General features: G+C 38.5%; 1 protein-coding gene across 1 annotated transcript in view; it reads right to left on the reverse strand.

Moving 5' to 3' along the window:
* Positions 1-17825, reverse strand: part of LOC103813901 (adhesion G protein-coupled receptor A3) — a 252743-nt gene extending 234918 nt beyond the window's left edge. The window contains exon 1 of the mRNA XM_030241296.2: positions 17605-17825. Within this exon, the coding sequence (XP_030097156.1) occupies positions 17605-17825 (221 nt within the window). The remainder of the gene's footprint in view (positions 1-17604) is intronic.
* Between the last annotated feature and the right edge of the window lie 10169 nt (positions 17826-27994).

Raw genomic sequence — 27994 nt, forward strand, 5'->3', positions numbered from 1 at the left:
AGTTCTCAAACCAGAAAGCAAATACTGTAATATTGCATTTCTGACAGTAAACTTAAAAATTGCATTTTAATTATCTTTAAAAATAGCAAAGCAAGGAACATTCTTTTATAAAATGGATCTTGACTTGGATGCTGAACCAATTACAAAGAGCTGATTTCTCGCTATAGAAAATGGGAATTTATCTCTTTCCTGAACATGATTAAAAGGAATCAAGTACCGTGCTATCATCTTGCACAAAAGGAACTATTGATGTATTTCTGTCAGACTGGTATGAGCAAGTTTCCCCATTCTATATTCATTAAAGTAAAGTAAGATCTTAGTCACCTTGAAAGAACACAGAACATGTTCTGCACTCTCTGTTCTTGACAAAAATCCCAGAAACTGCAACTATCACTCTCACCAGGCTCATAATGTAAGTGCTTAAATATACAATTGATGTGTCCTGGGAAGAATTAAATTCAGAAAAAGCTTGTTTTAAGTCATTCAATATCCTTTTATTTTATTAGAAATCCCCAAAGTATAACTTTTGCTACTCGTGTGTCAGCTCCTATCGTCAGTTTGTGTTTTCTCAGCTTGGCTATTGTCAAGATTTATTGACAATAACATTTGGACACATACTCCATCAAAATGTTGTATAAATACATACTGTATTAAGTAAGTTTTGCAATCTTTGATCACACATGCTGTACCATAAGCCCTTTCCATACAGACTTCATTAATGGTGCCATAAGCTGATGTGACTTTAAAAAGTTTTTCCTGTGAAAATGGTACCTGTTTGCAGAAATGGGTGGCAGCAATAATTTTTCCAATGCCAGAGACCCAGGATAGCATCCGGAGAGGCTATACATGAAGTGAAGAGGTCTGAACAGTGGAAGGGACCAGCAGCCTCCTTTAATGCCTGCAGCATGGATGCCATAAAAACATTTCAAGATCCTGCTACCGAATTCTGGCAAAGGACTTTGCTCTTGAATACTTTTATAATGGTTTGCACATTGTCTTAGAAAGCCAGTTTTAAGTTACAGAGGAGAAAAAAGCTTGCTGGCTTCAAGTGTTATAAATGTTTTGTGGGGGTTTTATTTTTCTCATTTTTAAACATAACCTTTCCCCCCAGCATATGCATCGTATCTCAATTTAATTCCAAATTGTTAGTAGTTGTTTTACACAGCAGAAAGCTGAAATCTAGCTGCGTCGTGAAACCCCCTCCCTATATTTTTACAAATTGAAACAGCAGTAATTTAATTGTCTAGAAAGCATTTGCGATTAAAGACCTGCCAGCATTAAGATTTCTCCTCTAATACCTTGGATTACTCCTGTGGCATTAGAAGCCTGGTATAATATAATGTATATATTCATACCTGTTACACAAGAGATCATCCATCACTAATACAAAAATAATTCCAGATTACATAAGAATTTACTAGATTTTACCAGTGAATCTTCAGGGTGATTTATATGTTCTTTTAAACAATTGTCATTTCAGTAAGTAAAATACACTAATTTTGCACACACATGATGTACCTGTAGGTTCTCCAACTAGCTGTAAACTTGATTGAAAGTGATATGGAAAAAACAGACATCTAACTTGTTCAGCCTGTGTTTATAAATTGTAACATACTACTTTCATTGTTGCATAAATTATTTTTAAAAGTACTAAGAAAGTTTAAGAGGAAATCTTTTTAATACGGCTAAAAGGTCGCATTTCCTAGTACAGGAAAGAAACTGTGCCAAATTACAGAAATAACTTTTTTTTTTAAATTTAAAATACAAGGTACAGAAGAAGACCTTCAAAAACAGTAGCTACTGAAACATTAAACTTAATGAGTAACTTAAAGATCAAAGGATGGTAACATTCAAATCACAAAGCTCTTCATGACTTTCATCTCTGCAATAAAGCTGCTATACACTGACTTAGAGCTATACTGGGGTTTAGTAGAATCCCCTTTACCAACAACCACCACTCAATAAAAAAAGCAGCAACAGACAGGGAAAGCAAAAATACAGTTCATTATAAAAGAATATAGACACAGGAAATATCTTTAAACTGCAACTTCTTATGCTACTATCTTTTTTGTAGGCAGCATGTTTTAGGCAAGGATTAAATTTGATGGAGAAACTGAATTAGTTGTGCACCATCAAATAATAAACACCATTAAAATCACTGGGTTTGACTTCTCAAGAGTTAAATTAGAGCCAGAGTACTTGGCAGAACTCAAAGCAGAACTATTCACAGATGAAGTACACCTGGTGAATATGTTTGCCAGTGTCAAGCCAAAAGACACTTGGAAACTATCCAGTGTTGAGTACTTCCAAATACACAGTGTACTACTGTACAGTCAACAACACTGTTTTGATACTAGCAGGATTCCACTTCTGTGTTAGAAACAATGAGTCACACGTTTACAAGTACTTCACTAGACTGGCAGCTTCTACCATACAGAAAGAAACATTGCAGAGGTTGCCTTGGTATTTCTGTGCCCAAAACCACTGAAATCATGGGTTTGGTAGTACTCACACAAGTACATGTCAATACATACTAGAAGTAGATTTTCACCAGGTCATTTATTTTAATGCCAAGAAGAGACAATGTGATCACAAAGCCAAGAACCCCTCCCAGTAATAAACATGCCAAATCAGTACCTTGTAGAAATTTTACAATATTCAGTCTTAATTTAAGAAGGTAAAAATTTCCATTACAGTTCCTATGTCTTCCAAAGGTTAATTACTCTCACGTAGATTTTCATTTGCATTCTTATTCTGAATTCATTTGGTTTGAGTTCTCAATAACTGTTTCCCAAATTAAAATATCTTCAACATCAGGCATCTTTTTATTTTTTTTTCTGATGATCAGACAAATGATCAAGAAACTCTTAACCTCAAACAAGTAGAACAGATTTATGAGAACACATTCAAGGATACAGCACGGATTTTGTAGTTCTTAAATCATGCTTGAAACGAAAATGTAACATCTTTTTCTGGTCATCTTTTTCTTGGTAGCAGCAAACAAAAGTAACACTCCTTATTCTGCTTTTTATTCCTCACTTTTGGATCCAGGATGATGTTATCACTGCACTTTTAGTAATATCACACCAGGAACAGATGTTTAACTGATTATGCACCATTATAATTAACTGCTTTTCAGTGACACAATTTTGGAACTGTTTTCTGGAACATGCAAGTGCAAACTATTTTCTTTATTCTGGACCTATGACAACATTCTTGGCCATGTGAAAATGAACGCTGATCTATCGAGTCCAGCTTGCCAAGTGATCCATGTAACTCCACAGAGCTACCCCAGGCTGAAATCATTTCACCTGACCTGAGAACTTGCTGTGCTCCATCTGGATCGTGCATAAATACAGCAACAACCCATCAGGAGCAGCTCAGACAGGAATCCTTGTAACTCTGTCCTGTCTCTGGCAGTGGTCAAGAGAAGATATGTGAATACAAAAACCACAGCAAGAAGCTCTGCAGCTAAGCTAATTTTTATTTCCTATGAAACTTCAATAATTTGTTGCCTCTTCAGTCCCATAATATGGAAAACAGTGAATAATGTTCCTTATTTAACAGACTTTAGAGGTTTTCAGGATAAAGGCCCTTCAGCTATTCCTCACACACAATCTTTCTCACAACTCTGCATATTTCTATACCTTTCCTTGTCCTGTTATGCCATTTTGAGATGGAAGAATCAGAGCTGTGTCAGAATCAGTGTCCAAGATGCAGGTGCACCACTGTGGGCTTACACAGCAGGAACAAGATGTTTTATTCCGTCATGAATGTTGACTACTCTGAGATTTCCTCTTCACAGGGTGTATCCTGCCTCCAGAGCAGGAGCTAGCAAGTGCCTTGTTCACAGCCAATCAAAGGGTAAGCAAAGTTAAAATGTTTCAAACACCATTTTCATTTAAGATTTATGAATGCTGAATTTAATCTGGATTTTATAGGACCCTTTTCCTGGTCACTTAAATTTACAGAAAATCACAGGAAATCAGAGGAGGGAAAGACTTGGACAGTTAATGGAATATTCATAAGTTCAAGTCATCAACTAATATTTTTACTCCGCCATTCATTTAAACACTAGAAAACTAACCTTAATAAAATATTACTTTTTCAGTGATCTCTGTGTCTTTTTCAGCAGAGTAACTGTTATTAAATACAACACAAAAACAGACAAAAAATATTACTTAAACACAACACTTGCAAGCTCAAAATGAGCTCACAATCCCCCCTAAGCACTCAGGGCTGGGGAACCCATCAGGACCCCACAGCATCCTCCACTGCTGCAGGACAGCCTTCAACTCTCACTCAGTGTCCACAACAGGCACATTTCTCCAGACCTGTACAAAGAACTTGGCAGAAGAGATCTGCCTCTGATGACTGGGCAGGATGTCCTCTGTGCAGTCTGTAAATCTCCAAACCAAGCAGGCAGACTGATACACAGAGGAAATTATCTAAACTGGAAGCATTTTGCCCTGCTGTAAAAAGCACTCAGTTGATGGGTGTAAGCATGTGATAAATCTGACCCTAAATATCTTGTTTTTCAGGGTTAATATGGCAGACAACAGGCACCCTGAATAGTCAAAACTGGTAAAGGCTTTCCTGCTGAAGGCTCAAGGAGAGGACTCTCCTACTCCTCAGTTACTGGAAGGTGACTCCCATCATTCACAAGTTTAAAAACAAACCTGAAACACCCTCTCCCCAAAAAAGCACAGCCGAGACAGGCAGCAGTACAGCACAAAATCAGGAAAATGGTGCAGAACAAAGTAAAAGACAAAGAGTAAAAGACCAGAGGCAGGGATGAATCACAGGTTTTGTGGCCAGATGTTCAGAGAAGATCAGCCTCATGCATGTCCCACAGAAATAATGGGGAGAGGCTATACCAAGGAGGGAGCATTACAGAGGGACTTCTGGACTGGCTAAGAAGTACAACCCTGAATAGATTATAATCACCAATGTTTTTATCTTTGCTTCCCCCAGGTCAAAAAATTCAGGCTCAAAATCAGAATTTTTCCACTTCCAGTTTCATTCATCTTCTTCCAGTCTCAGATAAATAGTGTTGTGGCCAATATCCAGTAAATAACAAAATCTACTCAACTTCTTTCAGTATATAATAACTATAAATACAGTGAAAGACAAAAGTGAAGCATAACTCAGTGTTATCAACCAGGCAGAGTCATGCTGCAGTCTTTCAGAACAAATACAGTGCCAGCCTCAATAACCAAAGAAATTCATTTTTAACAGCTGAAAAATGAAATTAAAAAGGACCAACGACCAGCACTCTTCACCTTCTGAAGGCATTTACCTCCTCCAAAACCTTTTTTCACTGGAATGCTGTTATTGCAATTTAGCAGGTTTTTTCTTGGTCAGATCATCTCCCTCTCTGCTTTCTGCAGTGCCAACAACTAAACAAAGCACAAAATACTGGCCCCAACACACAAGGAAAATTGAAGATGCTCTTATTGTTCAGGAATACAGAGGGAAACAGGAAAATCTATCAATCTGACACAAGAAAACTAGGCCAACCAATGAGAAAGCTGACTTTGAACTTTTATTCATTTTTCCTTAATCCAAAATTTTAAGAGCAAGAATAGAGCTTCTTTTATTTTTCCTAGAAGACCAAAGCATTCTCCCACGGATTGAGTTAAATATAATGATTTTGTTACAGAAAGAAGTTTTATCACTGTTGTCTCTTCACAGTGTTGAAAACAGAAGAAAGCATACTATTAGTAGAATAAACTAACTTTAATTATATTGTGACATTTCATCACCCCCTTATCTTTCAGCTTACTGAGAGTGACTTAACAGAAAATAAGAGAAAAGCAGAGACACCAAGTCCCCTGCTGAAGACCAAGCCTGGTCCATTCTCCCAGGTTTGAGAACCATATCAGCACGGACTGAAACAAATGAGAATTTGGAAATAAACAAAAGCAGGATGGTTCCTTGCCAGTAGGCAGTTGAGCTATGGTACTTCTTGCCATGAGATGCTCCAAGTGCAGGGAACTGCCATGGGATCTGCAGGGGGGCTGGATCAGGCTGGGGAAAACCAATCCATTTTGGGAAATCAGATGCACAGGAACTACAAATCTGAGCTATGATGCAGACAACAAGGTTCTTTTGGAAAACATCACAATGTGACTCTACTGTAGGGACCTGCTTTAAAAATTTTCAGTCTGGAGACAAGATACTGGGATAATCCATGGCTCTTCAGCCAGGTCCAGGACAGCTATATGTATTTTTATTAATAGTCCAGACTGGAGAAAACAAAAAGCTGTGTAACCATAAACATTTTAAAAGTCCATTTATCATATCTTTATGTATTCGAGAACAATATTATTAATGGATAATTCACACAAAACAGCAAAGCATCAAGGTAAAATAGCCAGGAAACCCAGCTGCCACAGTTTTTCCCACTAAAGCTTCTTCCAAAGCTTTATTACCTATTCCCATTTCAGAAAGGAAACACCACCCAACCAACCAAAAAGTCTAATAGATTAACTAATCAGAACTGGCTCAACATGTAATTCAGTGCCACCATTTTGACAGAAACTTTCAGAGAAAAAAAACCAAACCAACTTGACTTAAGTGCTATTAAATAAATGATTACTTGAGGGATTTTATTTGTTTAAAACAATCACTCCACTTCAGCTAAAGAAGTCCTTTGGAAAGCTAGCATTAAAAAATTATTTGCTCTAATCTTTCCAAACTAAGGCTTGGCATCTAATCCCTCTTCATTACCAAATAGCTCAGTAACCAAGTATTCCATTTGTAACGTACTCACAATAACAACACCAAAATAGTTGACCTGAGTTCTACAAAGGAAACTACAGGAAACAAAAAATTCAAACAGCATTTAATTACACAGTGAGTCAGGCAACAAACTCCCTGAGTCTTATTAAAAATATATGAAAATATATGGAGGGTATTTTCATATGAAGCAATTTCATCCAATTAGCAATACTGCTGTATTACTTATTTAAAAATGAGATGTTGTCCTAGTCAGCAAGTTACTGTTCAACTGTGTAAAGCTGCTATGAAGGTCATTTCATAAATCAGCTCACTAATGGACTTGTTATTAAATATAGGCACAAATGAATTAATTAGAATTGTTTTTAAAATAACAGCTTATTAGAAACAAATTTATAGTGATAATCAATAATCATGAAGTACTTTACAGCAGTAACTTCATTTACTCTAAATGCAGAAGATTATAATTTATTGTATTTATTTAGCTCTGGGTTATTTTTTTGCTTCATCAATCTATGTTGCTGACTCTTTATATTGTTATTTATAACTTTTAATTATGCAGAAAGGGAAGACAATTATGAATAGTACAATAATAAATAATAAAATGTTTTTTCCCCACATTTTGTCTTAGGAATTTCTTTTTTCATCCTTTCATTGTAGAAGGGAAAGACAAAGGAAAGTGTTAGAACATTCAATTTCTCTTATTCTGCGAAGCAAAGACACCAGAACCAGAACATCTGCTAGAGCTCTATAAGGACTAGCAAGTATAGGAATATGCCAGGTAACTTTTAATTTAACAAGAACAACAGTTGGCATTAGTTTTGTACACATTAATACATAAAAATAAATTCCATACATCTACGATTGACATGGAGCCACTTTCTGATGTTCATATCTCAAATGTTGTCCTCTTCTGTTCTTCCTCGGGTATACTTGGGGTTGACAAAAAACAGGTCCTCAAACCCTAAAACCTTTATGTGACCCTCCCAGCACTGGTGCTAAAGAAAGGAAAGGAAAGCAAAGGAAAGCATGATTCACAGAAAAATAACCTGTAAAACCACAACTGATGCCTTTCTGCTCCCACTGGACAGACTTAATATCCTTACCAGTCTCCCAGCAGTAGAGGAAAGAAGTGTTGGACTTCCCTCCATAAGACCCTTACATGATACAGCCCAGGCAAAGAGCAAATTAACTTTCCAAGAGCCTGTTGTTCACCAAACATGGAGGGATAAAGAAACAAACCTCAGATATTATTCTCACATGCACCAGCAGTTTATATCTGGTGTTGTAGCTCCCACAGCTTGACTGTGTTTTCTAAACACCAAGAGTTAAAAGTTGTAATATCATACTCCGAAGAGTAACTTGAAGCATAATGTGACCAAATTTTGCTTTTCCCCCTTTACCACCTTGCTATAGGTGAGATGCTGTGTGACTGCAGCAGGGACTCCAGTAAAACAAAACTCTGATGATGAAAATGTTGGTACAGAATTCATGAATGCCTTCCCAACAAAAAGGCCTTATAATGATGACATCAATTACTGAGAGATTAACATGTTGTTTTATTCCAGTGGAGAGCAGGTTTCCATTTATGCATTTTGACTGCTTCCTTTCCTGCATCCCCTGTGCAGTATGGATAGAAAAACGTGTCTTTTCCAAAATTAGCACATATTTGTCAACTGTTACCTCATCTGACAAATAGCCATATTTCTCAACCATAGCAGAGAACAGTTCATTAACCTGATCTAATTCAAGATAAAGATTTATGATAATGATGTGAAAAACACTAGCTGTGTCACAGAATAAACGGATACAGCCCCTTAAGCTTAGATTTGCTTATGTAAACTTTGGTTTTATGGCTCAAGAACTGCATGGAGAGTAACAACAAAATTTAAGACTTCATCTTTACCACTACAATTATTTGTGTAACACAAATTTCACAGTTTTTCACAGGCGGTTGCAATACTGTTTGAATGTTGCCACAAAAGTGTAGAGAAAACTGGAAATTAGACTTTTCCCTTCTAAACAATATGCAATGCTGAGGATGGAAAACAACTTTGATCATTGTGGCTGTTCCCTCTGATCAGCAGTGGCATGTCTGGTGGGTCAATATAAAATCACTGCTTGACACTACCACATTCAGACCTCTCTACTCCACTAGCTGCAGTTTTAATGATAAGATCTAAGGAGGGAGAGTTAGAGATAAAAAGATTTTTCTTGTTTCTAAGTTGTCTAATAGGATCAACTCCATCTGCCTGGCCCCAATTCCAGGCACGGCTAAACTCCAGGACTTAATTCAGATCTCTCTAAGGACCCATGTCCTCGCTTATTTCAGTTCCACTCAACGAGTTCAGAAGAGAAGGGTAAAATGAGTCAAGGATCAAAGGTGATGAGGGAAGATGTAATAGAGGGTTTTAGAAAAGCAAAAGGAACTGGGAAGTCATGCAAGACTAAAGGAGTGGCGGAGACCGTGAGCTGAAAGCAGAGGCTGCAGCACGCGGCAGTGAAATCGCAGAGACTGGCACAGAAGTGCAGCACAGCAGAGGACCAAGAGCAGAGCTGATGAGGAGGGAGATGGGTTTTTACTTCTTTAGAAATGCACTGGCAGTCTGCAATTCATAGAACCAGTGGAAAAAAACAAGATGCAGATGAGAAGAAAAAACAGGCAGAAGTAACAACAATAGCAGGAGTTAAAAAGAAAAGTGTAGAATTGAAAGATTCTGGGAATGCAACAGATGGGACTAAGTAAAGAGGATGGACCATGGAAAACAAAGCATCTTTCTTAGCAGTGCGAAGTTCTCCAGATAGGACACACGTTAATACATAAAAATTCATGAGTTAGGAGTTCACAGGAGTTAGGAGCACTGGCAAATTTTATTCCTCAGAATTGATAATACTTTTGTTTTGCTTCTCCCTCTCTCTTAAATGCTTGTAGGTTTCCTGTTGTGTCAGATTGTGCCAGGACATTTCCTTAGAGAAATCTCACCTGACACTTCAGTACACTTCCTGTGAAAATTCTATGAAAACTAATCTGGTCATAAAGTTGCTCACCAACACATTATGATCTCCTTCTACCCCTCCTCTCTCAAAGAAATTGGTACCATGCACATTAATTTATAATGCAAATATAAATACAAATGTTGCCAGGTAACTGTGAATATACAATAATGTTATGTTCAATTCTTCCATTATGTTTTTCTTCACATTTTCCAGGCTTGATTTTGTTATTACTAGTTTTAACCTTATTTTCCATTTTATAATGCAGGTTTTTCTTTTCTCAAGTCACATAAAACCTTAACCCTTGCAATTAATACTTTTGATTACAAAACATGAGTTCTCTGGGACAGGCAATCTCATAACATAAAGAAAAAGGTTTTATGAAGAGACATCATCTTGATTGCTATTAATTCTTCAATAAACAAGGAGAATCATAAATGTTCATAATTTAGAGACCTTGACTTACCAGGTTACTTGAAGTCATAATGATACCTTAATAACATAGAAAATCCATTAAACCTCATTGTATGTGGTACCAAGCCTACAGTAGACATGCTGAAAACACAGACCAGTGTCCTTCCACCCTCATAAGTTTTGATGAATAGCTACTCAGCAAAGGCTAGCATAAAATGCAAGTTTAAAATAATTAACTTATTTATGCACAGCTATCAACAAATCCAGATTCTATATGATCTAGGAATCAGTCTCAGGTTTTTGCAAAGACTTACAGGTCTGTGAGTATAATATCCATAAACCCCGAGAGCTTGTGTTATTGGCAGAACTGTTTATGCATTTGACAAACTGCTGTTCTGATAAGATGATACCCAACTAAGTACAGAAAAGAAACTGTCAACAACTCTGCAAGACTGGAACAGAAATTGCAAAACCAGAGCTTTCATGACTAACCATAACTTCAGAATAGTCTCAAATCAGTCCCAGGCATTAAAACACAGTTGGAACTGATTTTAAGAGAAGGGTGAAGAATGGCATGTTGCCACAAGAATAAGAACAAAGCCTAAACTGTGTTCCCTGTATTACATAATTGCTAAAGTAGAGGAAAAAATGTTAATATTATAGATAATACAGAGGTTTCAGCCAAATTATATATGACAAGTCTAGAACTAGACAGCAAACTTGTAACTGATAGAAAATAATCACAGTTGACTGGATAAGTACATACTCAAAACTGTTCATGGTTTGTATGCTTTTATTGCTGTGGGAGTTTGGATATTCCATTAGAAACATGTAAAAGGAGGAAGCTTAGAATCAATAGGCTATTTTTCTACAAAAATGTAAATCAAATGGCATAAATAGCAATTCTTTAAAACAGGCATCAATATTATTGAGTAGTGAAAACCAAGCTCATGAAGGCCTGGCTCTCAGATGTGTATGAACAAAGGGTGTAAGGTGCAGATATACAAATGTGTGTTTCCTACTGGCTGCTAGAGCAGAAGTTATGCCTGGGTAAAGGTACTCTGCCCTTTAACTTTCAGATTTACGGCAGCTCTGTATTATAAACCCAAGGCAAAAGACATCAGTGAGGAAAGTAGGGATGGATAAGCTGGAACAAGGCTGAATCCAATAGCAGCAAAATTTGTGATGACAGAGGGTCTCAAATAGGAAGAAACTTTTCACAAAAACATAGTTTTGCTTTGGCTATTTCTGCCCAGAAAGTTTCTGGATCTGTTTTAACAGCAAAGTAATAATTGGGCTTCTAGTATCACAGGGGTTAATGTGATTCTGTTACTATAAAGCATCTATCATTTAAATATTTGTGATTTTAAAGCACTGAGGATGTAGAAAAAGGACAACATACATAAAATTCTAAACCTTTGGAATTTCCTTTTACTAACACTGTTTGGACCCCTTCTTTCTGGACCTTCCCACTTTCAGCTCTCTCCTAACCACTTCACTACTCCCCACTCTTCACCTCACCTTGTATTTTATTATACTGTCAGGATATTTAGAAGGGGACAAGGAAAGAAAAATATACTTTGAGAAATGTTCCAGAAGCCTTAAAACAAAACCTAAAAAAAATTTAAAGAAAAACCAAAGAAAAAAAAAAGACATCATATTTTAAAATCTTTTAAGAACAATCCATTGTAAGGGATGACAGTACTTTGGTCCCAAGGGCCTGCAACTCATGCAGCTTCATATAAAGACAGATTCCATACACACAAATCACCTTCTCCCTGGCACCAACTCACTGCAAGAGATGCAAATAAATACACTTCAGAAACTAATTTCTGCTGCACATATCTTTAGATCAATAAAATTAAATAGATTTTATGAATATTAGGTGAACACGGCAAAAAAAAAAAAGATAAGAGAGCCAATAAGATCGACCAAATCTCTTCCTGTTTAAGGCAAACAAGGTCAGTAGCCAGACAACTGAGAAATTATACTGTATCATAAAACCTCAGCTTCATTTAGACCTTCTCAATAGGTATCAGAGTATATACTTACATGATAAAACTCCCTTCCCACATGCATCACTCTCCCCCTGGCTATCCTCACCAGCTTATTTTTACCTCTGGAATGAAACTAAGTGAATGATCACAATACAGCAAATTTCCTAGTATGCAACAAAAATAGGACTTGATTTCTACATTAAATTACCAAATTAATGAACTGTTCGATACTGTGAAATGATTTTATCTGCTTCCAGATATTCTTATCCCATTCTCTTACATAAAATGCTTTCCTCAAAAAATGTTACACTCGAGGATGTAAAAGCACCAGGATGATATATGGCACACTTTTAACTCAAGGCCTTGACAGTTTAATAATAATAGAGGAAGAAACTGCAGGATGACTCGTGTATCTTTAAGAAGTTATGGTATATGGTCACTATTAAAGTAGCATTTTCTGTATTTTGAACATTATTTCCTATGAGAGTTCTATTTTCCATAGCAGAAGTTTTTTCACACTCCTCTTGGGTTATCACTTCCAAAGATGCCAAATGTGTCAGTTTCATCCAAAAGAAGTCATCATTTGCAAGTGGTCACACTACTAGTACTTTTCAGGTGCAGGTACATCCTCATCAGAAAAAAACAAAAAGAAAATAAAATATTATATGGCCACTCTAGATTAATATATAAAATGTATTATCAAGGAGAATTAGACTAACATTTGAGTAATATTTGAAGACTTTTCATCACTAGAACCTTTATCTTCTCCATTCTTTGCTCTCCCCAACCATCTGTCCTAGACTTCCAAGTCTTTGGTGTATTTTATACAGGCCTCCCTATTGAGGAGTTTCTTCCACAAGCTGTTTTTTCCTTTTTCTTTATTTAAGAGTTTCAGAGAAAGCATGTATAAATATGTATATACATATAAATAATGGAGCAGGAAACCTGTTTCTTTTTCTTTTTTTCCTGCCACTTTGAGTGAACACAGTAAACTAACCAAGGTGAAAATGTTTGCAAAAACCTTTATAACAAGAATCACCCTACCTTCTTTAATAATCCTCTTATTTACAAATTAGCAAGACTATGTTAGGTCTCAAATTAATAGAGAAGAATATGTGAGTTTCAAGACATGGAAATAAAACTACTGAATAATATTTTCTGTTCAGTCTTTCTTCAACTCTCTGTTTGCTTTGGCTAGCTTAAGTGCTGAACTCTTTGGGACATAACATTTTTGTCATCTATTTTTAAAACAAGATGTTTATATCAAATAAACCATATTGATATAACCTAAACTGAATATAGGCAGGTAAAAGACCAGACTAGACATGAAAAAAACACAGTAATATAATAACTCTGAAAAAATTCCAGTGGACATGATATAAATGAATGTGACATAAAAGTAATTTTGGGACAGAGAAAAGTGGGGCAATGCTGCTTTCAGGAGAGTATTTCATGTTTGTGAATGCTTTGAAAATGAACACCCCTCATTCATATTATGGCTATGGATTACCATTGGAGTCATGTAGCCTTACTCTGAAATTGAGAATCTGAGGAATTTGAGACAACCTCCAATTCAAAGTCAGAAGAAAGGCTTAGACATAAAAAGTAGGAAGAATCCTATATGATAAAGAATTTATATAAGCCATACTCTATCATAAATTTTCTTATTTCTATTATGACAGTTTAAACTTACACCTTTCAATAGGTGTATCTGTGGGTAAAATTTATAAAAATATCAACCATTGGTATACATCTTAGACTTTCTTTTGAATTGAAAGAGGAAAAAAAAAAGTGATGCTACTCTCAGAAACTTATAACTTCAAAGTATATTCTGCCCAGTGATACCAAGTGACACATAGTGAACTGAGAACTTCCAAGATTCAAAACATGAAGTTTTTAGCACCACTTGACATGAAAGAAAAAGGTATGTAAGTAACCCACCAAGATACTGTCCAGTAGAGAATCCAATCTCCTAATTCAAAAAAATTTCAAACTGCAGAAGTTTCACATTGTAAAAGGCAGCAAAAAAACTTCTCCATATGGCCCAAATTTCAGCAACTCAGTCAAAAAGTTCACAACTAATTTTACCATCAACATAGAAGAGAAAGAAGATTGCAAACAAACAGTCTCATTCCCTAGAGTTCCATTTTAACAATCCAATCACACTGATTGGAAGAAAAATGTGAAATATTGGTTTCATACAATAATCCCCAAGTATTCAACCACAGAGTCTTAAATGAGAAAATGACATTATCCTGAATTGATATGACTCCTCCTTTTTGGGTCTACACTTCAATGCCTACTGAGAGTGAAATGGTGAGAGTAGATCCCATAAATTAGTGATTCAACAGCTGTATTCTTCATGGGAAAAAAAAAAAAAAAAGGTAATTCCCTTTCTCCACCCTGTCCCAAAATACAAAGCATGAGATGTATGCTGCAAATCCATAAGGACTGGAATCGTTTTTAACAAGATACATGCAAATACTTTGTGAAGCTACAGCTAAGTTTTTACTTTTGATCCACATCAAGCTCATGAATCCTGTTTCCAAAGCAGTAAAATACTAAATAAAGACAGTGAAACAGAATCCAGAACAAGGGGGTTTTTTGTTTGGTTTGTGTTTTAATATAAAATAAAGAGGAGAGAATAGGTGCTCTATCAGCTTACATTTTGATTTTATTTCTGGTGTGATTATCATTGGGAGCATTTAGACAGTACTGAATAGCTCTAGTGTTCAAATGATTTCAAAGAAACTCTTCAGACTTCCTCACCTCATAATCTGAAAATAATTGGTCCAAACATGTCAAGAATAAGCATTTCTTCAGTGACTTCACCCTAGTTTGTAGTCACCGTGTGTGATTGTGTCAGAAGTATTCCTAGAAGCAATAGTTCAGTACCTATATACCATAGAGCCTAAACTATCAAACTCAGACAAGACCCACAGTCACTTAGGTGAAAGAACCTAAGCCACCAAACTCAAGCATCAATTAAGCTACCAAACCATAACTTCTAAATTTGCTGAAAATGCCATTACTGAGCATGTAAATGAGATGTTACATATCTGAATGGCTTCAGAGATAAAGCAGAGGTAATTCTCTTCCATCTCCGCAGAGCAGTTACCAGAGTTTGGCTTTGATCTTGCCTTCCAAAAGATCATGGCACCAAGGAAATAGCCTCCCTATATAATGAATAATCTGCCCCAAACCCCACAAAATGTTTATTACATTGTTTCATTAGAGTATTATTGCATCTGAACATATACTCTTTTATTCACCTCTATATTTCTTAATTGTTAAAGCAATCCAAAAGGTTATGTTCCATATGTTAAAGCTCACTTTCTCTCTGTGGGCCCATAAAACTGAATGGAAGCAGGCAGCATCTACCAGAATATTCTCTTTTGCCTGCATCTCTTATTCAGCTACAAAAACAAATGTAAGAGCACTAATACTTGAGCTCATTATCATTATTTTCTACAGCTGGTCAAATCCCACAAGTGTAACTTAATTCATAAAGCCCGGTTTCACCTGCAAAATCTTTGACATATTCAATCAAATTTTCACCTGTATGTTCTAGCTCCTGAAAACTTCTAATACAGATTTTATTTTTTTTTTCTTTTTTACCTTAAATATTTAACCTTAAATTTACTTCTGGAAAAGGAAAAAAATTCTCAAAAATGAGACAGGAGACTGTGAGAAGAAAAGGGATAGGTGATACATAGTACTATACTTGTCCATTTGAAATAAAGTAAAAAAAAAAAAAAGTATCTTTTGTATCAACTAGGGCCAGCTAATCAGCTCTCAGGTCAAGAGGTATTTAAGTTTAAAAAAACTGGCACAGTACCTTGCTAATGAGTTCTGAGCAAGCATTACCTGAAATGAATGTGCTTTGGTTGATAGGATCAAGTTTGCTACTGGTGCCTTAAATCATACGTATAAGCGAGCAAATCCTCCCACCTACCACTTCAAACACACCACCTCCCCTGTTCATCTTTTCTCACTTCTGTTTCCAATTCAATTTCTTTTCACTGCAGTGAATACATACTTCTGTTGATCCCATGGTCAGCTGGATTCCTTGACTGGTACTTACCTCAGCAAAAGTTTCATGAAAACCTAAATAAGACTCTGAGAGTCGATGCTTAAGAGGAAAAACCTTTGCAGACATGCTGAGCGTGAGAGTTTCTATAGCTCTTTAACCAGGAGGAAAAAATAGTTCCTGTCTCCCCAAGACGTTGACATTTTATAATTCTGGTGAGTACCACCTCTAACTACATAGCCAGTTATGCAAACTATAGAAGTAGCAGTGAATTTATCACTGAGGGTAAAGTTTATGTTGGTAAGTAATGTAATATTCCAAACCAGCCTATTAAAATTTAGAACGAAGTACAATTATCGTCTCTTGTATAGAAGCAGAAGTTTCCTAAATAAATAATCACCATACAGATAATCAGCATCAAGTCACCCAACAGTTATAGCTAAAACTGAACTGGAGCATACACAGCACATCTGTACATTTACAAGCACAAGCTCCCCAGATGTTATGAATTACTGTCTTTACCAGTTGCCTCCTGAAAGTGTTGACTTAAAGAAAATGCACTGAACAGTGGAGATGTTCATAGCAGGAATTGTCAACAAAACTAAATTCAAGAGTAAAAGATCTGTTGATATGTGTATGATCTAAAGGGTAAATGTCACAGGGCTATTACTGCTTGGGTGCATTACAGGGACATTACTTTCAGCTGTACTTGAGGAAACAATCACAGAAAGTTCTACTACCTTACTTACAACATACTATTTATTCAGTTTAGCGATGTGCAACAGGCAACAAAGTATCACAACCTAATTCCTAGTTTAAAAAAAACAAAAACCCAAAACACCATACCCCGAGTAATTTCAAATTACCAGACAACTCTGAATTATACTGGAGATTTGAGAGTTTCATACCGTTGTATAGAAACTCATCTTTAAAAAGGAGATATCAAATTCCAAACTTTATTTAGAGGAGAGGAGAGAGAAAGGGAAAACAGTTAATGACACAGCACTCCAGGAGGCAGTTCAGCATTACCGATATCATTCATTTATTGCCCGGACAGGGCGAGCCCGTCCCGTCGCTGGCGGAGAGGTACCCCAGAGAGCTCCATCAGTTCTGCTTCCACTGACATTTCCCAAACCGCCGCCCGCAGCAGCGCGCAATTTACACCAGGGAGAGCCCAGCTCCCCCACTTCGACCCGAACGCCAGCAGGAGTTTCCCAACTGAACACGAAAAAAGTAAATAAATAAACAAACCCCCCCAAACTCTCACAGACTTTTTAAAAGCAGGGTCGGGGCTGCAGCGGGCACGGAGCGGTTCTGCGGGCTCCGGAGCGGCGGGCGCGGGGTCCCCTCGAGCCCCGCGTCTCCCCCGCACCCCCCGCCCGCCCGCCCGTCCGCGCCAGGTGCGCGCCGCCCGCGGGCCGTACTCACAGGGACACGGTGCGGTTGGGCAGCACGGCGGGCTGCAAAGTTTCCACCAAGTCTCCGCCGGTGCAGACCACTTTGATGCGGAGGGCCGGGCGGCCGGGCCCCTTGGCGCGCTCGGCGGCGCAGAGGCAGCGGTCCACGATGAGGTCGGGGCAGTTCCTGCTGCCCCCGCAGAGCCCCAGCGCGGCGGCCAGCAGGCAGAGGCGGGGGCACAGCCCGCGCATGCTGAGCCAGCGAGCGGGAGCCGCCGGCTGCCGCGCCGCGCATGGCACGCGCCCGTCCGCGCCGCTCCGCGGGCCCCTCCACGCCTCCCGCGCCCACCCCGCCCCGCCTCTCTCGCTGCGGCCGGCTCCGCTCCGAGGGACCCCCCCCCCTTCCTCGTCCTCCTCCTCCTTTCTCCGAGGAGCCGCCGCTCCTTTCCTGCCGCAGCCCGAGCGGCCGCGGCGCTGGGCGGACCCCGCGGCGCTCAGCGGGCCCCCCCTCCCGCCGCCGCTCACCGGGCGAGCCCCCCCCGGGCCCGGCAGCCGCGGCCCCGGAGCGTCCGGAGCGCCGCTACCTGCGCTCGGTGCCCCGCGGAGCTGGCAGCCCCCGGCCGGGGTCCGCGCCCTGGGGGAAACCGGACAGATGCGCCAAGGACGCGCCGCAGACCGAAGAGGCGCGGCCAGCCCGGGCACAGGGCAGGAAATGGGGAGCTGGGAGAATCGTGTGGGTCGGGAACGTAGTTTTGCGAATAGCCACCTTTGGCACCGCTCTTGAGAAGCACGTGTGCTAAGTGCTGTTCGCACCTATGGCTGTGGGAAAGGACCTTCGGGACTTGGGCAAGGGTCAGTGTAGACCAAGAGACAGGACAGTCCAGCCACTGTCCCCGGGAAGGGTCCCTGCGGTTAGCTGACTTCAGACACCTCAGATAATGCTGCGAACATAACCTAAAGCAAAGGTTTGATCAGTAGTCAAAGACACTTCATCATCCAAGTCAACAAGCACGTTTCTTTTCCACTTGTATTTCTCTGTCATTTATGGCACTCAGTGTCTTGGAGCAATCTCAATAGTATTTTTGTGATCTGACTAGTAACTTCCAGGGTAGATTTTCAGCATTACCTTCAAGCTACCCTGTTGGGGGTTTTTGCTGGAAGTGAAGGAAAAAGTTCCACATTGTAACAGCAACTTCCATTTTTAACGGCCCTTTACTAAAAGAGCAGGTTCCTTGCCTTCACTTACTGGGTGGAGACTCACAAGGCACATCTTCACTGCAGGATCCCGGCCAAAGTTAGTAATAGTCTGCCATAGCTAAAAAGCTATTTTAAGAAATTACTTGGGTTTTATAAAATAATATTTTATTATAGCCCCTTAGGGAATATTTGTCTTGCACATTTACAGTGCCTGTTATCACTGTTCTAATACCTAATTGGAGCCTTTAGGCACTATAGTATTAATAAGTGATAGAAAGGGTAGTAGCCTTCTGAAATTCAAGGGTAATAGGAAATTTTTCAGGAGCAATCTTTTTCTGCACAGTGGTTGATTTAAAGAATCATAAATATTACAACCTCTGCTCTTTTATTTTTAAAAGCAAAGTTGTGTAAGGCTTACTGACAGGCAACAAAATGGATTGTATTTCATGAAAAACACTCAACATTGCTATGGCTGCATGATGTTATTTATCATAAAGAAACCCAATGTACTTAATTTTGAAAATGCTCTTTTAGCTTTGAAAAATTCTGCTTCATCCCCAGTGTTTTCGAAAGTGCAAGGAAGAATATGTATTTATTAAGATGGTAGCATAGATTTTGTTCAGAGTTAACCTTGCTGAGAAGAAGTGAAATTTTTCAGTCAAACTCAGCCCTTAAACATATGCTACCAGATTTTTAACGTTTTTTCCTACCTCACTGATGCTGAAAGTTTTTTATTTTAGATGATTTAAAAGCACAGATGATGTTTCCTGCCCTGAGATCTCACAGTCTAAACAATTCTCCAGTCAATTAAAAAAGAACTGGAGCACCTAGAGAGCTCAATGCTGCTTCAGTTGTCACCAGCCAGCACAGTAGAACATTCAATGCTGGCAGAAGCTAGTCATTTTCACAGACTCTGAAAGATGCAACTTCCACCCACTCATGATATGAAAACAACTAAATTTCTCATGTCTTAGGACAGCATTGCAATCCTAGATCCCCTTGGAAGAAGGAAAGAAAGAAACTCGTGGCACTTTGATTTGAAAAGCAGCCAACATTTCCCTGTGTTTGGGTTCCAAAAGTGCCAGTTTTAGACAAACTGTGTGCCTGCAGCTTGGGTGCCACCTTTGGACACTGACACAGCAGATAGCATGGAGAGGTCATGAGCTCCTTAGCTGAGGGTTGGTGGGTGCAAAGAGAGAATTATTAGTTTATTTTGAAGTCAAAGATACTTGGAGAATTAAGGTGTCTGTGCTGTTAAACAGAACAGAGACATTTTTCTAATTCATATTTGAACTTATACCCTTCAATTTCTCCTGTATCTTCTAAATCTAGCTCAAAGTTATTGCCCACCTATATTGAAAGGACACACTTTAGGATATCTCTCCTTAGAGTTTTCTCTCTTGGTTTGGTCAGAAATAAAAATGGGATATGTGCTGGTCTACTTTTTCACACAAAGCCAAACAGAGTCTTAAGAAACACTAGAGAAGTCCTAAAATGCCAAGTTCTGATTGTATGAAGTTTCTGGCTGACAGAAACAAGACCAGAAATTCACATGAAATATGAAAAAATTTTCTAATTTTAACATTTATTTACAGTTAAATTCTTGCTTTAGTTATTTGATTAAATCATAGAACGTTTTCTTAGATCAAGGAAGTAAGAAAAGAACTAAATGTACCTATTTTCTTTATATTTTTATTTCCAAGCATCAAAAGCTTGAAGCTTTTTAGATCTCTCTGTATATCCACACACCAGGACCTTATTACAGTACTTGAGACAAATTTTATCCTGTGGCTAAATGTGTAAATGTTAAAAGGGATTGCAAATTAATTTAGGAATATAATGCTTAAATAATGTTGGTCTGAATGAATATGAACAACATAAAAAGGAATCAAAGGTTAGAGATACAGGTGATTCACTGATCTACAGGTTTACATTTCATTTAGATCATGTTCCCAAGCAGCAGCACCTGCTTAGCATCACAGGACATTACACAGCAATTAAGTAACAAGAATGTGTTATACAATAATAGGAAATATGGGGAGGCAGAATGTAAATAAGTGAATTTGAATTTTGTCAGGATTTCAGAATTGCATGTTAGTATTGGAACAGAGCCACGGAAACTTGAATAACCACAAACAGATTTTGGTCATGGCTTTTGTTTCATTTCTTATCCAGAAGTTGGCATTCTATCAGCCCTCTAATTCCTTGAACATTGACTCTTTAATGATAGTAGTAAAACAATGCATCCTTTACTCCATTCCCTCCGTCACCTCAGTATCCCATCACTTTTATTCCATCATGACTGTATCTCATGCACAAGTGTCTGGAAGCCTTTGCAACAGAATGATTAAAAAAACTGACCAAGAAATTATTTGATGTAGAAAAAAGATAGGTAAAGTAACTGAGAGAAAAACAATCCAGAGTGTGTTTCCACTGGGATGCTTGGAATCCTATAAAAAGATATTATTTGAAAGGTGATAGAGGAAAGAAAGAAGAATGGACAAAAAAATGCAGTACAACATTCATGTAGAAAGGACCCAAGAATTTTTACCTTCACACATAATGAACTAATAATACATCAGTATTAGAGGTGTCATAGTCCTGGTCCATAAATGTAAGGCACTGGTGAAATCAAACCACAGAGAATAAAACAACAGAAGCAAAGTTGTTCAGGTTTGCTGCCAATCACTAGGATAACTGGATAAAACTGAGTGCAGAAACAGACTCTCAGCAAAACCATCCTAGTGTTATTTAACAGACTGAGTAATCTCTTAAGGAAATGTGGAAACTGAGTCATCCAGAAGTGGAGTGATTAGAGCAGGGAATCATATACTGGAGGAACAATGCTGTGTTAGAAAGAACTGACAAAACAGGATTTCCATATCTGCTGTTCTGCATCAGCACAATCAGAAACACCTTGCACTGGTTTTATATTAAGAAATTGTACTGTAAGAAACCTTCAAATATCATTGCATTGCTTACATTTCTTCAGCATATTCACATTTATATATAATATCTGAAATCAAAAGGGGTTTGAGCACTTCAGTCCTCACAGGGCACCAGGTTTCCAAAAAGTTGCATTGAACTATTCATTGAAGTAAGGAAGTCCTTGAAGTTAGAGACCTCTTATAAAAAAAAGTGGTTTTATTTGCTCTTAGCAGAGACCAATGTTAAATTCTGATCAAAACTAAGACTATTGCTCTGAAATCACAAGTATATAATAATAAGCTATCAGTGGGGAGGGAAAAAAAAATCAAAAAAATCAAAAATATCAACAGAGAAATAAATGATATTTGAAGGGAAAAAATTCAAGTGTTTGATATTTCTCAATACTGAGTCAAGTTTTCCTCCAATGAATACTTCAGGGTTATTGCCAAATAATACAGAGTCCCCTTCCCCCAGGAAAATCATACCTACAAGGGAGTACATGTCAGTGTAAATTTCTGATGACCACCAAATACAGCTCCAGCTGTTGCCAGGCCCCTCTGCTTCTTCAGAGAACATATTGAAATTGTTCAGAAATCCTGTTGATGGCACATATATTTTAATGCTCTAGCCTTCATCTCTTCATGCTGTTTTATTTACTTGTGCAGTAGCAGAATAACAGCACTTCTGAGTGGTCAGTCAAAGGAGAAGCAGCATTTTTTTTTCACTTTGTACCTTCTGAAGTCTCACAAGGGGCAAGGTTCAGACTGCAAAACTGCACTGAAAGTTGAAATGCTGTCCTGCAGAAGTCAGAGCAGAAAGAGCAGAAGGGATGGCAGCTGCCTTCTGTCCCACAGACCCAGGCATCTATTCCTGCAGGAATGCAGAGCTTTCAGGAGCCACTGTCTTTCTCACACACGTGGTTCCAAGATACACTGGGAGGACATATTTTTGGATGTTGATATACACATGCCAGTGCTTCTCAGTGTTTTTCAATCCTAAGACACATGAGAATTCTGACTGATTTATCAGCATGCCTTGCATCAGGGAAAAAGGGAGAGAAAAAGAAAAATGTAGCACCCTGAAAACAGACTTTTTTTCAGGTAGAGAGATATTTCAAGTTTTACTTTCCTATCATAGAAAAATACTTTTTCTCTCTATCATCTCTCTGCATTAAGAAGGTCAAATGAAACTTTTCCACACCTTCCTGAATTATAAAGATCTCTTAATACCCTCCTCTGTGCTTCTAAGGTGTCAGATTAGTCACTCTCTTCACTGCAGATGAGACAAAATGATAAGTGGATATTCTAAAGTCAGAAGATGGCAAAGGTCAGATATGAGCAGCAAAAGCAACATGTACTTGTGCCCATGACAGAGGGGTTAGAACTGAATGATCTTTAAAATCCCTTCCAACCATAACCCTTCTATGACTGCATGATTCTGTAACTTCATTAATGGACCTTAAATACACTTTATAGCAGTCATTAATGGAGTTTAGGGTTGCAATGTGGTCAGATAATGCCAGGATGATTTCTGTCTGACAGAAGCTCTGGACAACACCTGGTCCAAGTTCCAAATTAAAACAGCTGCAAAAGTACATTTGGTTGCCCAGGGCTTGTCCAGTGGTATTTTGAATCACTGCACTGAGGAGGATTTCCCTTTAGTTTGGCCATCCTTGCAGCAAAGGTTTTTTTTTTTCTTTGCTCTTAGAATAATTTTCCTTCATGCAGATTGTATCTACTCCCTCTTCTGCTTTTGCTGTGGACCTCTAAAAAAAAGTTTATCTTTCCCATCTGCTCTCCAACTACCCATGAGATAATTGAAGATCTTCCCTTTAAGATCCTCCCTTGGCCTCCTCTTCCCCAGGCAGAACAAACCCTTCTCTTTCCTTTATAAGTCAGGTGTGGCAGCCCCCCAGCAGTCTTACTGATGCTCCAACAAGGTAAAACCAGTTTATCAATGCATTTTTCTGCATGACTCTCCCATCTTGTGACAATATATGGATGGTGCAAAATCAAAGTAGTTATTGCTTTATTATTTCCCTTATTAATCAACTTAATGGTGAGGATTTCCAGCAAGCTGACAGGTTATGTGCTATCATTCAGGCAGTGAATTAAAAAGACATAATAACCTAACCCATATTTCATTGCTTGGGAGTTTATTCCCTTGTAGCAAAAGAGGAAAATAGTGATTTATAATCTGAAAGACTTTGATTAAAATAAGAATCTCATGATACAATAAATGCTTAAAATAGACAAAATGTTGCTTTGCCCACTACATTTCATCCCTATCACTCACTTAGGTGGGATCCAATCGGAATGCCAACAGTAGCCTGATAGAGAAGGTTCCATGAATAGCTAGTGATTCCAATTACTTCCTAACTGGTATTTAAATGGCCAATTCCCTGTCTTTACAGGGGAAAAAAAATCCAAATACTAAATGAGAACTTTTTTTCTGACATGAACACACATGATTTAAAAAATAAAATATGCAATGGCTTGAACTAATTTTGTAGAGGATTTAAGTGAAGTCACATTTTGTGGCCAAGATAGAAAGTCCATTGGTAGAAATACTACCATGAAGAGCCAACAAATTCAATTATCACTAACAGTTGTGCAACATTCTGCTAATATCAATAATCCTGCAGTTCAGATAAACTCTAGCACACTTCCATCTTTTTCCTGAATGCCTTCCATAAAAACGAATTTCTGTCCCTGTTGCCTTACAAGCAGAAGGTTGCATCTATTATTTTCTGTCCCCTTATTCCCACTTTAATTTCATTTCCCACTTCAAGCCACTTGAAATTGTTGTGTCATTTACTATTATGTATTGTTTCCTTAAAAATCCTTTGGAGAGCTCATATCGTCCTCTAACTTAAAAGTGTTTTAGAAACTGATTTTCTCTTCTGCCAGGTAGATGCCTTCTTCCCTCTGTTTCTAATGTCTTTAGATTTGCCAGTAATTCTGGACTTTGCTTCTATACTTCCTGTGCATTCTTAGTGGTCATCATGTTTTCTAAGACATCAGGCCCATTTATGTCATCTGTATTAGTCCTTTTGGAAAGAAAAACCTTCAGTGTTAAATTGAAGTGCTATGTAACTAAAGTACCATGTACAGCAACAGCAGTGAATGTCAATAAAGAAAACATTTTAAAGCAGTAGAATTACAGGAATGCTAAATAAAAAATAAATGTATTTGCAAGTCTTACTTGCTGTTAAGAGTAGCAGAAATGATTCAAGGAAATATTAGGGCTTTTAAAGGGCCTCACCTGCTTCAGCATCTTAGGGTATCAGGCCTGAAAGCAGAGAATGTAGCTGCTTCCTTAAAACTCAGAAATGCCAATGTCCAAAAAGCCTGTTGTGAAAAGTATTATTTTTGAAATCCTTTTGAAACTAATTTTCTTTATGCTTTTCTTGTAATTGGTACTGTTTTCCCAGTCTTTCCTAACCTCCTCTCTTAATATGGAAGCACAATTGGAGTACTGAATCCCACTCCAGAATGGCAGCGATTGGTGTGTATGTGGCATTAATTGAGTTGAGAGACATTCCTTACCAGATGGATATGGATGCTTGTGAATGCATAATGGCCCTTTTAGAAGCTTAAGAGAAAAGTATGAAACCTTTTACAAGCAGCATTCCAAAGCAGGACTGCCAAAAGCAAGTGCACATAAATAGCTCTGATAATTGGAGCCGTATTCCTGCGCTCAGTCCTGCAGCAGAGCAGGGCTGCTGACCACACACCATGGCTGGATTGGCCACCTGGGCTGGGCTGGGCTGTACTCAGGTTGCCCTCATCTTCTACCAAATACCAGAAATTCAGGGTTGTCCTCTCAGCCAGAGCTTTGGTATTTGTGTGTCACTGAACATAACTTCCCACTTTCTGCGCGCAAGTGGATTTTCAGATCCTGCACTTCTTTTAAAAGCAGCTGCAGGCTGGTGCAAAGACCTGGCCCCAGCAGGTACACATCTTCTGCAGGCACAGCAAGTCCTGCCCCCAAATCAAAATAAAGGGGGAAGATGAATTTAAATCCATCAGAACAGAGGTGACTCAAGGAACTGACACCTGAATTTTACATTCTTCTGAATTTTTGTTGCAATGGCAGTTTTGATGAGACTCTGCTGAAGAGCCATCTATGTAATACTACTCATTATCTATTTTCTTTATCTGAATTTTAAAAAACATGTGTATGGCATATGTTTCTCATCTTTAACTATGACCTTTGTTTATTTATAGATTTAGAACCTCTGACTACTGCCAGACACTATTAAACATTTTAATTGTTTTCATGTTTTATCCTCCCGTCCCCTTTCCACCCAAATCTGACAGGATGAAACATTGTTTTTGCTTGGGATATATCTGCTTCTGCTGCAACAAGAAAAAGGGCTAGAAGGAAGTTGTATACATATCAGAATAGTTCTATATTCAACAGTCTGGAAACAAAGCAAGTGCGATCTCCCAGCCCTCTTTAAGATAAATCTCCCCATTTCCAGGCTCTGCCTTCAGCTGAGGGTGCAGAAAGGAGACCTGAATTGCTCTTCTGCCTTTAGCTCAGCCAAACTTAGCTCTTTCTTCCCAGCAGCAGGGCCACAATGTGAGAGGCCATCTTCATTTCCCACATAAACAAATAGCTGGACTGCTCAGTGAAAGGTGGGTTTTGTTTCCACAGGCCTATAAAGAGCTTCTGCATCAAAAATTAATTGCTTTAACAGTTTTACACTTTTGGGGTTTGTTTGCTTTTTGCCATTTGTGTTTCTGTCTGTTTTGGTTTGGGGTTTTTTTTGCACAGGTTTAAGCATTTGATTACAGACCAAGTACAAAGAGGTAAAATAGGATAAATAACTAGAGAAAAGTTAAACCACAACTTTTTTTAGTCTTTCTGATCAGCTGGCTATTTGTGCTCCATTACACAGACCAATCTTTTTTGTTTTGGGGGTACAAAGCCCCATGTTCAGGGAATCTTCTTGGCACCATGCATCTTACTGCATGAAGTCCATCACTTTAACAGCATTGCAGAGCCTAAATCTCTTAGGCGAGATGCTGGGAAAAAAGATAATTAAAGGTGCTAATTAAAGGTGCTTCTAACCCTCCTGCAGTATAATCTGCAATTCTGGGTGTACATACCAGAAGAAGTTCTTTATTTGATACCTGATATACCCTCTTTTCTGGAGTGTTCTACTTTCTCAGCCAACAGCAATTACCAGTGTTGGAGAGAAACTGACTCAAGAACTGATTTGGCTGAATCAGTTTCCTAGTTTGAAAAGGGACTTAGTGTCACAGTTTTCCTTTATTCCATTTGCCTTTCTTTGAAATTAAATCTCCTTAGGCAAAGCCATTCTTAGTAGGTGTGCCTGGCACAAGGGACCCCAAACAGTTGGGTGTAGTTTTTGCCAAGCAGGATAGGAGCAGCATCACATAACATAACATGCTCAGAAACTAAAAACAGAGGACACCAAAGAACTCTCTCATCTTTGGGAGAAAGGAAAAAAAGCTTAAAAAAAGGACAAAGGATGTAGCTAACCCTCATCCTCCATTCCTGTGAGGGTTCCCAGCTCTTCCTTCTTCTGCCTTTCATTGTTATGATGAGGTAAAATATCTCCATAGTTAAAAGGACCAGGTGAAGGAAAAAACAGACATACATATTTAGGGACAGCCTGTCAGGTGGTGAATCAGCACAGTTCTGATAAAAAGAGGCTGCTAAAACGCGTCTTCTCTGTAAAGATTAATCTTATTCTTCCCAGACAAAGAGGGCATAAAAATATTCTCAGCCCTTGGTAAAAGCTAATGATTAGTGAGTGTGTGTCTGTCTGGGGCAGTGGAGGTGTCCAGAGAAGTGGGGAATGGAAGTTGTTGAATTGTTCCTGGCATGTCTGTGAAACAGGTAGAAAACAGGGAGGGAACAATTAAAAACAGGGTGATCACATGTTCTTTCTTTGCCCACCTTTTCTTTGATTAGGATGATTACTGGTCTTTGAACATAAATTCCCTGTGAATATATTCATTTATTTCTTTAATCTTTTTCTGCTCTCTGTGTTTGAGTCCTTCATTCAACAGGCTACAAGTGGAATTTCTGATTCCTCCTCTAACTGTCTCCAGCTGTATCTTGATGACAGAAATGAAATCAGTCTTCCTTGCAGATAGGGAACCAAAAGTCCATGGCCTAAATGAGAGGTCTGTGCTTGAGAGGTGTGCTCCTCCATCCTATCCCAACAGGAGCCACTGCACCTCGTGCCCCATTCCCTCCAGGCACAGCAGTTACACTGTGCTGATGGAGCCAGAGACCTGTCCATGCTGACTGAGAAG

Source organism: Serinus canaria, chromosome 6 (genome assembly GCF_022539315.1).
Source record: "Serinus canaria isolate serCan28SL12 chromosome 6, serCan2020, whole genome shotgun sequence".
Classification (NCBI taxonomy): domain Eukaryota; kingdom Metazoa; phylum Chordata; class Aves; order Passeriformes; family Fringillidae; genus Serinus; species Serinus canaria.